The sequence below is a fragment of the Cryptomeria japonica genome, chromosome 9 (assembly GCF_030272615.1).
Source record: "Cryptomeria japonica chromosome 9, Sugi_1.0, whole genome shotgun sequence".
NCBI classification, from domain to species: domain Eukaryota; kingdom Viridiplantae; phylum Streptophyta; class Pinopsida; order Cupressales; family Cupressaceae; genus Cryptomeria; species Cryptomeria japonica.
Genome location: NC_081413.1, coordinates 204,202,388 through 204,219,544, shown reverse-complemented (window position 1 = coordinate 204,219,544; position 17,157 = coordinate 204,202,388). Strand labels below are relative to the sequence as shown.

The 17,157-nt window shown below is 35.7% G+C and overlaps 1 protein-coding gene across 1 annotated transcript; it reads right to left on the bottom strand.

Annotated features, from left to right (window-relative positions):
- Positions 1–5,246: 5,246 nt before the first annotated feature.
- LOC131038841 (uncharacterized) lies at positions 5,247–16,592 on the bottom strand. Its single transcript, XM_057971398.1, has 2 exons — positions 16,312–16,592; positions 5,247–5,957 (listed from the first exon to the last, which is right to left on the bottom strand). The coding sequence occupies exons 1-2, from the start codon at positions 16,359–16,361 to the stop codon at positions 5,441–5,443; spliced, it is 567 nt and encodes a 188-aa protein (XP_057827381.1). The 5' UTR covers positions 16,362–16,592; the 3' UTR covers positions 5,247–5,440.
- Between the last annotated feature and the right edge of the window lie 565 nt (positions 16,593–17,157).

Below are 17,157 nucleotides of genomic sequence, written 5' to 3'. Positions count from 1 at the left end.
GTGAGGGAGATACCCTAAGTTCTAAGGTCATTAAGCCCCAGGCCCCCAAGCTTCTTCTCAACATAGCACCATTTTCATCTAACAACATGTTTTTTCCTGCCACCCTTCCCATCAGACCAGAGGAAGCGTCTAATTGTCTTTTGAATCTCTAAGATTTGGTAATTGCTAAACATCCAGGCTGAGGAATAGTAGATGTTATAAGAAGAGAGAATTTTTTGACAGACTTGGATTCTGCCAGCAAGGGAGAGGTATTTATTATTCCATTTACATAGCTTTTTGTCAATCCTCTCCCTCACCCAAGACCACATGTCCTTAAGAGAGGGAGAGATAGAAAAGGGAATACCAAGGTAGTGCACAATCTTATTAGGACCCCCCCACTGGAAGCCAGTATCTTGGATCCAGGAAGGAGAATTTTCACTCCAACTAAGAAGGATGGATTTAGACTAGGATATTTTGGCACTAGAGATATCACCAAAGACCTTAATTTTATGATGAAGGGCCTCAAAATTATGTCTGGAAAGCTCAATAAAAAGGGCAGTATCATCATCAAATTGAATGTTCAAGAGGTGAGAATCATCAGGGAGCATAACACCTTTAACACTGAGGGACAGAGAGTTATCCCTAAGCAAATAAACAAGAGCATTAGAAGCGATAGCGAAGAGGGCAGGGGCTAGGGACATCCTATCCTGATAGAGTGTGACAACTGAATAGGGGAGGAGAGTGATCCATTGACTTCAACAAGGGAAGAGGCATCCTTAAAAAGGGTTTTAGTCATGTTGCAAAATTATTTAGGGAGGCCAAAGTCTTCAAGCATGGTGAAAACAAAATCCCATTCAACCCTGTCATAAGCCTTCTCAAAGACCAAGAGAAGCATGATTGAGTTTTGCCCAGAGTTTTTAGACCATTCCATAATCTCCCAGCTAGTTATAAGATTCTCAAGGATGTACTTGCCCTTGATAAAGCCAGTTTGGGTGGAGCATATGAATTTGGGGAGGATTTTTACAAGTCTGATAGCAAGGATTTTAGCAAGAATTTTGTAGGAGACATTAAGTAAAGTGATAGGTCTCCAATTTTTAATAAGGGCTTCGTCACCACTTTTAGGAACAAATTTGATGATACCTTGATTGATGTTCCCACCAAGGGTGTTGCACTCAAAAGCTTTCGTGTAGATTTCAAGGAGATCATTACTAATCTAGTCAATGTTGGCTTTATAAAGCTCAATGGGGAGCCCATCAGGCCCAGATTCTTTGTCATTCTTGAGAGAGATGATAGCTCTTTCAACCTCTCAAACAGAAATCTTGTGCTTAACGAGGAAAGAGTCTTCAACACACAATTGAGGGGGGATGGTGGCTTTACACCTAATCCTCATGGCTTTGGCATGTTCAGAATCTTCAGAGGTGAAAATTTTTTGGTAGAACATGGCAAAGGGCTCTATGATATTGTTTAGGTCAAAAATCTCTTCATCATTGACCAAGAGCCTATCAATACTTTCTCTAATGTTCTTTTGCTTAAGTAGATTAAAGAAATACTTAAACCTTTGTCCCCAAATTAAAGCCACTACTAGTAGTCGCGGATCATAGCCCCTCTGATCTTCACCTGTTGGTGGTTTCTAAGAGCATCTCGAGCTTTAGATAAGTTGGAAGACAGGCAATTGTTGCAAGGAGAGCGTTGAATCTCATCCTCCAGCAGGTGCAGGCGACTAGTAAGAGACTTTTCAATAAATCTATGGTCCTTGGCTTCCTGCTCGCCGATGGTTTGAAGAAGCTTTTGCTAGGCAGCAAGATTATAATTCCACCTAGATATATGGGAAGGGAGATTATGATTATGCATATTGAAGAACCTAATCATCTTGATAGTAGCAAGGGAAATAGGGTCCTTGAGAAAAATAGAGTTAAGGATGGACTTCTTATAATTGCTAGTGACATGAATTAGGGAGCTAGAGAGCTTAACCTGGGAGATAATAGGGTGATGGTCAGAGAGGGTGGCAGGCCAAATGCTAAGAGGGTTTCCAGAGGCATCAGGGACAAAGGAAAAATAATCTTTATTGACATAAAAATGGTCTAGTCTAGAGTAAATTCGGTTGGCACCTTTTTGGTAATTACACCATGTATACTGGATGCTATTGTTGTCATTTTTGTTATCAGCAAGCGGATCAAATAGGTTTTTAAGAAGCTTGAGTCTATCCCAATGAGGCTTTTCATCGCCTTTCCAGCAAAAAGGGTTGCCACCAACCTTATCAACTTGGAATTCAATCATATTAAAATCTCCTCCAATGATCTAGGGGATATCACAGAGGGAAGAGAGAAAATCCCATAGGCCAATTCTATCCTTGTAGTCATTGGGGGTGTATATAGAGAACATACCAAAGCAAGTATTATCAATATTAAAGATAGCCCAAACAACTCTATTGCAGGGGGAAAGGCCTTTCTATATGAGGTGCTTTCCCCATTTAGGATTGAGGAGAAGCGCCACACCGCCTCTTCCCCTAGGATGATTAGAGAAGATCTTAATCGATTCTTTCCAGATAAAGTCAAGGTTATAGTCAAGGGTAAAACTAGTAGCCTTAAGTTCTTGTAGCATGAGGAAGTCAATATTTTTAAGAGAATCCAAAAACATTTTAACAACATGTTTTCTATCTAGAGCTTCCAGACCACGCACATTCCAAGAGATAGACTTCATGATGAACCAGGGATTTGGGAATTCTCAGCCCCCATGGGGATGTAAGAGCAACCAGAGGGGGCAGATTGATTCCCCATTTTTTTTTTTTGACCAGGGCCCTTGTTCTTGGAACCCACAGAACACCCATTTTGTTTCAGGTTGGCTGTCTCCTCAAGGGGGCCATTGTCCTCACCCTCGGAGACATAGTCCATAAAGTACTCATCATGCTGAAAATTGAAATCATGCCCTGAAGAGGTACGAAATTCCTCATTTGTAGTGCAGGGCTTTTGAGAATAGGGCTCGTTAGAATCAGATTTAGCACGGATGACCTCAATAATGTGTTCATCACCTAATTCATTAAACTTCTTAAACCCAGAATCCTAGATCGAGCTAATGATAACACCCATACTAGAGGAAGGACCCATAAGACAACCAATCACTTTGCCACCGATGATAGGGATGTCAGAAATGATTGATGGCCTGGCGGGGCCTCCTCCAGCATGAGTGGCATCGTCAACTCAAGCATTGCCTTGAGAGGTTTTGATGATGGACTTAACCACAGAGTTAGGATTGTTCTTACTAACCGAGGCCCAAGTAACCATAGCATGATCGATGGGACCCTACTTCTTGTTCTTACTCTGTTCAGGGGTTTTAGTCAGGGTGGTGGGTTTATTTTTCTGCACTGCAAGATGCTGGGAAATTTTCCTTCTACATTTTTTCGACTTTCTAGTGACAAATTGGAAATCATCACCATCCCCTCCCATGGGTTGAGACAAAGCCTGTTCATTGGGAGAGTGAGGTAAGGAAGTATCTGTAAATTGCCTCGAGTTAGGGCAAAACTCAACACAATTAACTTTAGGGTTAATAAACCTATCCTAACTATTCGAGGCATTAATGGAGCCACCAGGGCTGGATTGAGCAAGATGGGTAGCTCCAGAGCTCTTCAAGGGAACATAGTCATTCGAGTTGGTCGCCCTAGCATCAAGGGTATCCTTTTTGCTTTTGATAATAGGGCAGTCTTTGCGCAGATGCCCCTCTCTTTTACAGAGAAAGCAAGCGTTAAGGCCTCCTAAGATTTCAGGAATAGAATTCCCCTTCTATGCAGAGGTTGAGGGTTTTTGGGATGTCAACACATGGTTTAAGGGAGATAAGAATCCTAGCGTCCAAATTTGGGACAAAGTCTAAACGATTCATCCATCCGAATTACCTTACCTAGAGGTTCGAGCATTCAAGGGATAAAGCGCCATAAAAAGGGAGGGATATTTTTAACCAAAGCCCATTTAGGGCAAGAGAGAGCCAAAATTTCATCTGTGATAGCCTCAGGAGTCCATGCAAGGGCTCGGAAAGAGGTCCTACCAACAGCCCAATATTGTTTTTTTTAAAGCTTCAATCTGCATTTCATGGGTATCAAAGGAGATAACAAATAAACCTTTTTGGATTTTTCGACAGAAGGAAATTCGAAGCCCTAACATAAGATTCCAGTAATTGTGAAACCAATCATCCATGAACTTCCTTGGAGGGCATTTATCAATATCAACGGAAGCAAAAAAGGTAGCAGTGTCCGTTAATATATTCTTTTCTAAGGTAATTTCATGCAACATAGAGTCATTAGGCGAGATGAGGATGGAGTCGAAGTCAGAGGAAGGATCCTTACCCGCTGGAAGCCCTTCTCCATCTCCTTGGGACGCCACGAACTTCGCTTGTTCGGGAATCGCCTGAGCAGCATTGGAAACAGTGTCTCTGTATGATGCTCACGACGGAGAATTGCTAAGGTTAACCAAATTACCGTTGGGTTGGGATGGTCGATTCAGGCTCCATTAAGAGCCGAGGGGTTGGCACAAACGCAATAAATGAAAGATTGCACAAATATTCAGAGGAATAAAGCCAATACAGACATCAAAAACAATAAAAAAGAGCTTAGCGAAAGACAAAGAAAACCACGTGGAGGAGGGAGACCTCCTCCGCCGGGACCACTTCGCGCCCCGTCACCGCATTAGACGTCTAGCAGAGCAGGAGATCGCACGCAGAATCCAGAAATTCTCAATAGAAATTCAATAAAATGATTATTCTGAACTTTGACTAAAATAGGGCAGCTTTAGGTAATCAATGCTCAATACAACATTGTCTTGACATAGAAATTAATTAATAAGGACGGTTTCCATTCCACCATAGGAAACTTGGTATGACATGCTGAAGTTTATTGAATAAATTACTAAGTGCAAACTAGAAACTATGAAACAAAATAAAAACTGCAGGTTGCAGGCAGTGATGTATCAGTTTCCAACATGGGTGTCTAAGATTATTACATATTTTTCATTTGGCCCTGCTGAAGCTTCCATCTTATGTACCCTTATGCGAACTCTTCTTTTGGGTGTACCTTCAGATGACACATCTTGCTGATAACTATGCAATACTCGACTGTGAACTCGTAATTGAAAATTTTGAAATGCACAGTAAATAACTATAGGCTGTTTGCCTATAGCAAACAGAGAATTCACAACAACAAACACTGTTTTCTATAACAGAGAATTCACATCAACAAACAGAATTTGATGTCACAAAAAAATAAACGTCTTTTACTAATTGAAAACAGCAATTACATCATTCCTTTATATAGAGGTATTCCTCATTCATTATAATTTGCAGACTCGACAACAAGGAACTCTTTATAGAGCTCATAATAAAGATAGACTTGCAGTTTTATGCATAGCAACTAAAATACTTAAAAATATAGAAATTACTATCTACCAAAGTTACCCCAAAAAAACCACTAAAATCTAATTTAGAATCTCTCTCCCAAATCTCCAGGACGACCATTGTTGAATTCACTCTCAAATAAAAGAGAAGAATCACAATTCTTAAAGTCATTAAGTTCTATATAGTCACCATTCAAGATGTCAGCATCGCTATCCTGAGGGAAAGAATCATCCACATTAGAATTCTGGGAATCCAGACATGCCTGCAGAATTTCCTCTATGATCTCTGTTTGTTCAATATACTCATCCATTTCTTCACCAGTCAAATATCCATATGTAGCTTCAGGCCTAGTAAAGCTTATATCAGCTGGAACTTGAGGAAAATCATTGTTGTTTGGTGGAAGCCATCCAAACTCGGAATTTGATCCTAAACCATTTGGCATCGAATCAAGTTGAGACCCATCTTCAGACTTGACTTCACCACAGGAAGGAATTCTACTTTTAGGAGATGAATCAAACCTCTCAATTTCTGTATTTTGCAATCCACAAACTTTTTGCAGGAAGTTCGTACCTTCTGAGAACATGGCATAATACAAAAACACTCTGCAGAACAGAAGAAAATTAGGACCAACAGTTGCTTTACAAATTGCTAATAATGATAATAAATGTCAACAATATTAACATGTTCAAAGTAATTAAAAAATATCATGATTCTCAATATAAAAATAAATTTATAGATGTTGACTCAATTATGTGATCTCAATATAAGACTAGGGGTAGACATCAATTAATGAATTTCTGTCTATTCCTGTCTGCCATATACTGGATGGAAATGCGATGAAAAATCTTTTGCATTTAGTAGAGGGAAATGAGATAAAAAACTCTCACCATTTCAGAAATCCAAAGTTTCTTTGGCTTATGTGAAAATAAACAATACAGCTTTTTCTTAGAAGAGGTCCATAAAATTTGCTTATTCATTAAGACCCTATTAACCAGTCTTGATTATTCAAGCAAGAGAAATGGTACTGTACGGACAATTGGTGTTGGTCATTAGTTATCTCAGAAACTTATATTCCTTTCATTAATGTGAGAGATTGACAAAAACAACCTTTTATTGTAAGTGATTCATTTGACAATACAAATTTATTAGATGACTAAGCAAACCATCCTTATTTTCTCCTCACCCCTTTACCAGCTGAAAGAGAAAGTAGAAGTGCAACACTCAAAGTAAATCATATAGAAATTCAAGGCCACTTTGTCAACCTTTTATTGTAAGTGATTCATTTGACAATACAAATTTATTAGATGACTAAGCAAACCATCCTTATTTTCTCCTTACCCCTTTACCAGCTGAAAGAGAAAGTAGAAGTGCAACACTCAAAGTAAATCATATAGAAATTCAAGGCCACTTAAGCTTGTGGGGGGGGGAATGAACAAAACAGCCTCCGTAGAAATATGTTATTGAGGCTGGTGATTCATTTCCTGTTTACATGCCATCGTACACCCTTGTTGCCTATTTTTCTGGAGGAGAAGTGAATCTTAGAATTCAAACAGGGTCACCACTAACATAACAAATTCATGTTGCTTTGGCATGAGAAAGAATGAAAATAATGGGATTTATGAGAAGCATGTCATAATGTCACTTATTTATTTCCTCTTCGTTAAAAGAACGAAAGAATCTCGCCACATGTTGGAAGTGTCACGGTTCTGAGAGGGGGGGTGAATCAGAACCGTACTGTTCTAATTGAAAACTCCTTACAAATTTTTGCACTAAGCAATATAAAACAGAATATTTACAATTTATGCAGGAGAAGCGTAAGCATTCATCATAAGCATAAAGAAATGAAACTCACAAACATGAAGAAACACCAAATTTGTGCTGAGTGGAAAACCCTCCAAAATCTCATGATTTTGTCATAGGGAGAAAAACCACTCCATGAACCTGTATCTTTCATTCATTCCAATCCTTTACAATCGGCAGTCACTACTGCTCAGAAATTTAACACAACTCATATACATATACAAATGTGCATATATCACTCGTACATGTACACAAGTTTATGATCAAAACTTTCAGACCCACTTATCCTCAGATATATATATATATATATACATATATATGTTTTTACACACACACCCATCCATGCATCTAAAGATTACAAGTGTTATATATGAACTTCAAAACAGAACAGTTACATATTTCTAACTGAACCAGTTAGAATCTGTTCAACAAACTTCCTCTTAAAAAACTTAAAAAAAAACAGTTTCAGATTACGAATCTGTTTTAGACAAAACTGATAATCATTAAGCTTCATTTGTGAGATATTCGAAGACAGTTTCCATAACGGCATTATGCTTTGCAACTGACTGAAAACGTTTACACATTTCCTTTTGCTTTGAACTAACAAAAAACTTTATATAGTACCCTGGGTTTAAAACCCCAAAAGATTTATACAAACTTCTAAAACACTGCATAGCCATATTTCGGATTCGAGACCCTCTTTAGAAGTGAACAAGAACATAAACCTTCATACCTGTGAAGTTTAAGATTCTGCCCAAAGAACCTCATACCTGAAACACAAGACTCTGTTCGGCCTTAATACCTGAAACACAAGACTCTGTCTGGCCTTAGGAAGTTTCTTCCTTCTTTCATATGCCCCAGATTCTCATACATGAGCAAAAACGAACATATAAGCAAACTTTTATTCTTTCTGAGAAAGATAAATGCATAAACCTGAAACTTCATTTGAAATAAAAAACAAACAATGAACTTGCCTGTATCCATCAATCAACTTCCCTGTTTCGCACAAAAATATCTTGACCCAACCGATTACTTCCTATTTGTTTTACAGAATGAATTCAACTTTCAAAACGCAACAAAAACCGTTTGCTCAGAATAAACCAATACCCACAACCTTAATCAAATTTAACCAAAATTTGGAGTCCACCATGCAAAGTCAATACTTGGCGAGAAAGGACTGACAATAATCAATAATGCGTTCAGACTTGTCAGTTTACAGTGGTCTCAATTAAAACTGCCGACAACATCATTAAACCTTTTCAATTTTTTCGCTTTAAACAAATGCCATCATATATTCCATGCCACGTCAAAAATGCCACATGTAACATTTTGCCAACAAAACAGATCTGCCACGTGTTTGCTGGATGACAGATAATTTAAATAGTTACCAATCTCCCCCATTTTTGATGCAAAAATTTTCACCATTTCATAAAATGAACTGAAATACCATGTTGATTATAAACAAGATAATGAACTGAAATGCCAAACAGATTTACCATGAAAACATGATTAACCCATGAACCAAGTGCATCCAAATACTAGAACCAAACCTGAACAAACCAAAACTGTTGTGCCAAAAGATCAAATCAAAACTGAACCTGTATGAACCCTGTATGAACTTGTGCCATATGAACCTGTATGAACCTGTGCCAAATGATCAAATCAAAACTGAACCTGTATGAACCTGTGCCAAATGATCAAATCAAAACTGAACTGTGATGATCAAACTGCCAAACAAAACTGAACTTACTCCCCCAAAATTTATGCATCAAAAATCTAACCAGCTGCTTTAAATGTTTTCTGTGAAAGAAGCAGAAACCTAACACAGAATATGAAAAGGGAAAAACAACTTATCCCAGCATGGATTGGGAGAAGACTCCCAATCGAATTCTGAACTGTTCAAACAATTCTCTAGGAAGAGCTTTGGTAAAAATATCAGCAACTTGTAATTTAGAAGGTACATGAATAAGAATGACCTCATTTGATGACACATGTTCGCGAATAAACTGCAATTTGATGGCAACATGCTTAGTTCTAGAATGCATAACAGGATTTTTAGAAATCTGAATAGCACTGGTATTGTCACAAAGGATTTTTAGAGGTTTTTGAACATGAATACCCAAATCTGAAAGCTGATAAGACATCCAAATTAACTGAGTACAACATGTCGTTGCAGCAATAACTTCAGACTCAGCAGTAGAAATAGTGACACATTCTTGTTTTTTACTGTGCCAAGCAACTAACTGATCACCTAAGAAAAATGCAGCACCACTAGTACTTCGTTGATCATCTTTACATCCACCCCAATCAGCATCTGTATAACCAATGAGAGCAAAATCATCATTTTTTGGATACCACAAACCATAATCCAAAGTACCTTGTAAATATTTAAAGATACGATGAACAGCATTGAGATGAGATTGACGAGGAGCTGCTTGATATCTAGCAACTTGACATACAGAGTGCATTATATCTGGTCTAGAAGCAGTAAGATATAAAAGACTTCCTATCATAGATCGATACTCTCTTTGATCAACAAGAGGAGATTCATCAATTTTCATCAACTTACATCCAGTTTCCATTGGTGTACCAACTGGATTACAAGTATCCATTTGAAACCTTTTAAGCATTTCCTTAGCATATTTTAGTTGAGAGATAAACAAACCATGTTCAAGCTGAGAGACTTGAATTCCCAAGAAAAATGTCAAAGGTCCTAACATAGACATTTCAAATTCTGACTCCATGATTCCTGAAAAAGTTTGTGCTAAATGATCATTAGTAGAACCAAAAATAATATCATCAACATATATTTCAACAGCCAATAAATTTTCATTGTCCATTTTTGTATACAAAGTGCTGTCCACATTTCCTTTAATGAATCCATTTGCAATTAGATGTTTATCTAATCTGGAATACCAAGCTCGAGGAACTTGTTTTAAACCATATAAGGCCTTTTTGAGACGAAGAACATAATCAGGCTTGTCAGAAGATTTGAAACCTTCTGGCTGTTCCATATAAACTTCCTCCTCAAGATATCCATTTAGGAAAGCAGTTTTGACATCCATTTGGTAAACAGTGAAATTTTTATGAGTGGCATATGCAAGAAAGATTCTGATTGACTCCAACCTTGCAACTGGTGCAAAGGTTTCACCAAAATCAATTCCTTCTTGTTGTGCATATCCTTTGCAAACAAATCTGGCTTTATTTCTGATCACTACACCTTCCTCATTTAGTTTATTGCGGAATATCCATTTTCCACCAATAATATTTTTACCATCAGGTCTGGGAACAAGTTCCCAAGTCTTGTTTTTCTCTATCTGATTTATTTCATCTAGCATAGCATTTTGCCAACTAGGATTTGATAGAGCTTCTGTTACATTCTTTGGTTCAAAATCTGCTATCAAACAAAATTGTTCAGCAATATTTACTTGTTCTCCTATTTTGGCTTTTCTTCTAGTTAAAATTCCTTTATCAATATCACCAATAACTTGAGACTCAGGATGTCTCTTAGCTATTATTCTAGAAGATGTTTTTATCTTTGATCCATCACTAGTGATTTTAGAATTGGAACAATTTTCTGATTCTATTTTTCCTGCAAGTTCATCTTCATCATCAGTTTCAACTTTATCTTGTTCACGATTTTCATTATGAAAACTTTCTGATTCTTGAAAAGATAAACTTTCATATTCTTCTTTGTCATTACAGCATACAGATGTTTCATCAAACATAACATTTATAGCTTCTACAATTTTGTTCAGCCTTTTATTATAGCATTTATATGCTTTGCTATGTGTAGAGTACCCAAGGAAAATCCCTTCATCAGATCTTGAGTTAAAGTTTTCTAGAGAATCATCATTCTTTCTGATAAAACATTTGCAACCAAATATTTTAAAGTTCTTAACATTTGCTGTTTTCCCATACCATAATTCATATGGTGTATAAGCTGTCCTAATTTTGATTTGAGCTCTATTTAAAATATAGACAGCTGTATGAACAGCTTCTTTCCAGAACTTGTCAGGCAGCTTTGCTTCATTTAACATGGTCCTGGCCATTTCCTTGACAGTTCTATTTTTTCTCTCTACAACCCCATTTTGTTGTGGTGTCCTAGCAGTAGAGTATTGTCTTTTTATGCCTCGTTTTTCACAATACTCAATAAATTCTTGAGAAGTAAACTCTCCTCCTCTATCTGATCTTAAGCATTTCAGTTTTAAATCAGTTTCTCTTTCCACCATCTTCCTGAAAATTTTGAAATGTTCAAAGGCTTCTGATTTATGTTTCAAAAATGTTACCCAAACCATTCTTGAATAATCATCTATAAACAGCATGAAATATTTTTCATCATTTAAAGAGGCTGTTTTGGTTGGACCACATAAATCAGTATGTACTAGTTCAAGTGGTCTATTTGTCAGATATTCTTTTGTTTTAAAAGAAACTCTTGTTTGCTTACCTTTTATACACTCTTCACAAACAGATGCAGGTTTAGTTATTTGTGGTAGTCCCCTGACCTTTTTGTTCTTGCTGATTCTAGCAAGATTATCAAAGTTCAAATGTCCCAGTCTTTTGTGCCATAGCCAATTTTCTTCCACTTGACTCATAAAGCAAGTATTGACCAATGATGTTTCTTGAATAGTTGAATCTATCAGATTATACAAATTACCATTTGTTCTTAACCCACTGGCAATGACTCTATCTTTCCCATTTTTAATATGACATTCTTTTGCATTGAAAGAGATAGAATATCCATTATCACATATCTGACTGACACTTAAAAGATTATGTTTCAACCCTTCAACAAAGTACACATCATGTATTGGTGTATCATTATTTAAGATTATTGAGCCTTTTCCTGTTATATAAGCTCCTGAGTTATCACCAAAACGTACAAAACCTCCATCAAAGTTTTCTAAGGTTTTGAATTTGTTCTTGCACCCAGTCATATGATGAGAACAGCCGCTATCCAACACCCATGTTGCAGATTTTTGAGCAAATAAGACTGTTTCAACAATTAAGGACTTTTCATTTGTCTTTACTTGTTTCCATATCTGCTTAGGTCTCAGATTTAATTTACACTGATTTGCATAGTGACCATAGTAAAAACATTTGAAGCACCTAATAACTTTTCTTTTGCCTTGACTAGTGCTATTTTTACAAAAGATTGCTTTGTGCCCAAAAACATTACAGTTGAAACAATATCCATTGAAAAGCAACTTTGTTTTCTGATTAGTAGATTCTTTAGAAGAACATTGCAAGATATTCAGTTTTTTATCCTTTTCTTCAAGTAAGAATTTTTGACTTTCTATAATTGAATTTGCTTTTATTAATTCATCTTGAAGTTTTTGATTTTCAGTCTCATGATTTGCAACTGATTTTTTTAACCTTTTAATTTCTTGCAGGGATTTTAGAAGTTCTTCTTCAAGATCTACTTCTATTTCTAAATCAGATGAGGATTCAGGCTCATTTGATTCAAATTTAGGAGTATGTACTATTTCAGCCATAAACAATTTTTCCCCTTCTTCATCTGCATCACTGGATTCTTCATTTGGATCCTCTTTTAAAAAAAAACTTTTCTTTTTGAAATCCTTAAACCTTTTATTCTGATTCCAAGGCTTCTTTCTAGAAAACTTCTCAGATTTCTCATCACAATCATCAAGTTCAATATTTGGACATCTAGTAGCAAAATGTCCTAATTGACCACAACTGAAGCATTTAGGTTTGCTTTTATATTTCTTTGCCATTCTTTTAACCAATAATGCTTCTAAAGCATCAGTTAGATCTGAATCACTCTCATCATTCTTTTCAACCTTAAAGGTTGATTCTTTTGATGAAGAACTAGCTTGATTGCTAATTCTCATTTCATATGTAGTTAGAGTTCCTTGAAGTTGATGTAAGGTCATTTTTGAAAAGCTTTTCTTTTCTTCTAATGTAGAAATTTTTGTTTCAAATTTAGGTAGGACTGACCTAATAACCTTTGAAACAACATCATGTTCTTCTATGTCTTCACCTAGACCCTTCCTGGCATTCACAACTTCCTCAATTCTTAAAAAATATGCAGCAATGGTTTCATCCTCACTCATTTTCAGATTGTCAAATTGAGTTTTAAGAGTAATCAGTTTAGATTCTTTAACCTTGTCATCTCCTTGATAGATAGTTTCAAGTTTTACCCATATATCATTTGCAGATTTACAATAAATGACTTTGGCAAAGACATCTTTAGTAAGACCACAAAGAAGAGCATATCTAGCCTTCTTATCTAATTCAAATTTTAGTTTCTCATCAGCATCAGTAGGAACTGACGCTGGAACAGTGTATTTTGTTGTTACTACATCCCACATCCTTGCATCTAGAGAATGTATAAATGCTTCCATTTTAACTTTCCAGAAAACATAATCATTTCCATCAAATAAAGGTGCCCTATTAAGGAAAGCTCCTTCAGAATGTGCCATAACTTCCAATAACCAGAGATCAATTCCTAAAGGGAATCCTACGCTCTGATACCACTTGTTGGAAGTGTCACGGTTCTGAGAGGGGGGGGTGAATCAGAACCGTACTGTTCTAAATGAAAACTCCTTACAAATTTTTGCACTAAGCAATATAAAACAGAATATTTACAATTTATGCAGGAGAAGCGTAAGCATTCATCATAAGCATAAAGAAATGAAACTCACAAACATGAAGAAACACTAAATTTGTGCCGAGTGGAAAACCCTCCAAAATCTCATGATTTTGTCATAGGGAGAAAAACCACTCCATGAGCCTGTATCTTTCATTCATTCCAATCCTTTACAATCGGCAGTCACTACTGCTCAAAAATTTAACACAACTCATATACATATACAAATGTGCATATATCACTCGTACATGTACACAAGTTTATGATCAAAACTTTCAGACCCACTTATCCTCAGATACATATATATATATATATATATATATATATATATATATATATATATATATATATATATATATATATATATATATATATATATATATATATATATATATATATATATATATATATATATATATATGTTTTTACACACACACCCATCCATGCATCTAAAGATTACAAGTGTTATATATGAACTTCGAAACAGAACAGTTACATATTTCTAACTGAACCAGTTAGAATCTGTTCAACAAACTTCCTCTTAAAAAACTTTAAAAAAAACAGTTTCAGATTACGAATCTGTTTTAGACAAAACTGATAATCATTAAGCTTCGTTTGTGAGATATTCGAAGACAGTTTCCATAATGGCATTATGCTTTGCAACTGACTGAAAACGTTTACACATTTCCTTTTTCTTTGAACCAACAAAAAACTTTATATAGTACCCTGGGTTTAAAACCCCAAAAGATTTATACAAACTTCTAAAACACTGCATAGCCATATTTCGGATTCGAGACCCTCTTTAGAAGTGAACAAGAACATAAACCTTCATACCTGTGAAGTTTAAGATTCTGCCCAAAGAACCTCATACCTGAAACACAAGACTCTGTTCGGCCTTAATACCTGAAACACAAGACTCTGTTTGGCCTTAGGAAGTTTCTTCCTTCTTTCATATGCCCCAGATTCTCATACATGAGCAAAAATGAACATATAAGCAAACTTTTATTCTTTCTGAGAAAGATAAATGCATAAACCTGAAACTTCATTTGAAATAAAAAACAAACAATGAACTTGCCTGTATCCATCAATCAACTTCCCTGTTTCGCACAAAAATATCTTGACCCAACCGATTACTTCATGTTTGTTTTATAGAATGAATTCAACTTTCAAAACGCAACAAAAACCGTTTGCTCAGAATAAACCGATACCCACAACCTTAATCAAATTTAACCAAAATTTGGAGTCCGCCATGCAAAGTCAATACTTGGCGAGAAAGGACTGACAATAATCAATAATGCATTCAGACTTGTCAGTTTACAGTGGTCTCAATTAAAACTGCCGACAACATCATTAAACCTTTTCAATTTTTTCGCTTTAAACAAATGCCATCATATATTCCATGCCACGTCAAAAATGCCACATGTAACATTTCGCCAACAAAACAGATCTGCCACGTGTTTGCCGGATGACAGATAATTTAAATAGTTAACACCACATATAAGATTGTACATTCAAAATGCTTGGGCTATGAGCTTCGCAATGAAAATAATAAATGTAAAAAACAGCCAAGTTCAAGTGTACAAGAGTGGCCAACATTCTAATAAGTAACAGCCAAGGCAATTTTAAATCATATGTAAGTGGAAAATGAATTCATACCATATGCTTCTGTACGTTTTTTTTTACCTAAAATTCATTTAAGTAGCACCAGCAATTCTATTACTGCCGAAGGCTACTTTGGAACTTCTATATGTAAATACACATATAAGATTAATATTATCATCCTCACGAAGCAGAGAGTTTAACTATAAGCTATAGAAAAATACTGATATTCACCTATTTATATCACCAACATCATCAACTCAACATGCATTCCTACTTATATCACCAACATCATCAACTCAACGTGCATTCCTACCAAGATTTAAAAAAATGGATTGAAAAAAAATTGAACTTAAAAAAGCAAGATGTTCATGAATCACATTGCTACTTATCGTGAACAGCCCTGCCCAATGTTTGACAAATATCTTAAGAATAAGAACAGAATTGTTTAGACCATATCTTTGTAAGCATTTTTCCTATGATGGGAAAATCCATTACAATAACAACATTCAATTGAACCCTATCAATCAAAAAAGATGTTGAACACATGGTCCTGCCTTGCACTCATTTTACTAACATGGCATTTATGGATCAAAAGTTCAATTTTTTGAAAAATATCATATTTCACAATCCATCGAGTTAATGTATACAGTTTCTAGATTTGATTGAAATTGTCTACATTAGGTGCATTTTTATTTTGAATCATCACATTTCTATGTAATTAAGTCAATGTATGACAAAGCATGAGAGAGGTATGCGAACATGCATTTCTATGTATCTATTTATTAAGTCAATGTTAATAAATGTAGGTATAGAAAAACCTTAGTAAAAATAATTAAAGGTTAATGGATATTTATGTTTTGTCATGGTTTTTCTAGAATTTCTCTATGGAAATTATTGTGAACTTTGTAACCCTTGACTCTCCAGCAAATTAGTCAGAATAATACCTGCAAACCAGCTCCTGTCTTGAATTCATTTTCATCAACATGGTATTCATGCATCATCCATTCAGTTTTTTCTCCAAGTGGAGGTCTGCCCTTATAGAAACTTAGAGCCTTTCTTACTCCTGTTAAAATTGACTGAGAGTGTGTGGTAGCTTCCTGTGGTCTTCCAAATGCCAGCTTCAGTAGCCATATTATCAACTGAACCGCCGCGATACTTCCAATCGCAAGGACTAAAAAAGTACCACTGTTTGGTACACTTCGGCAGAAAAGATCTGTCTGCAAAATTGCAAAAGATACAATTTAACAATAATTAATTGAGCACAAGTTGCCAACTTTTACATGGACAAACATGCCTGGGAATTTATGTAATGCGATAACATAATTAAACTTTTCAGGAAATTTGACATTAGAGGAAAAATTAATCTGCAAAATTGCAAAAGACTCATTTCAAGCACAAGCCATTATATACTACTTCATCAAAATTCATTTGATACTCTAAACTAGTGAATCATCGCTATTTATCCCAAACTTTTTTTCCTCTAAGGAAAGCATGATCATCATATGCAGCATCTGAATTCAGTAAACATTAGGCACTATGGAAGTCATTGCCTTACAGTGGAAACTACAAATCTCTCCATGGAGAGCAATAGATGAAATCTATTTCCACATATTATAGAAATTTTAGAGCTCTTTGGAGAATATTTTTATCTGATCATAGGCTAGATATAAGGATGATAGTAATGTTACAATATGAAGCTCTGCTAAATTTTGGCTTGATATTAGAAAAGCTGTTCAAATCTATGAGGCATTTAGAGGTCTGATCTACCGATAGTTTTCTCACGTAAAGCT

Bases quoted from the DNA above. Each gene is read 5' to 3' on its own strand.
- LOC131038841 (XM_057971398.1), bottom strand. From the start codon at position 16,361: ATGAATACCATGTTGATGAAAATGAATTCAAGACAGGAGCTGGTTTGC. The intron at 5,958-16,311 runs GTATTATTCTGA...TCTGTTCTGCAG, and splicing joins AGACAGGAGCTGGTTTGCAG to AGTGTTTTTGTATTATGCCA.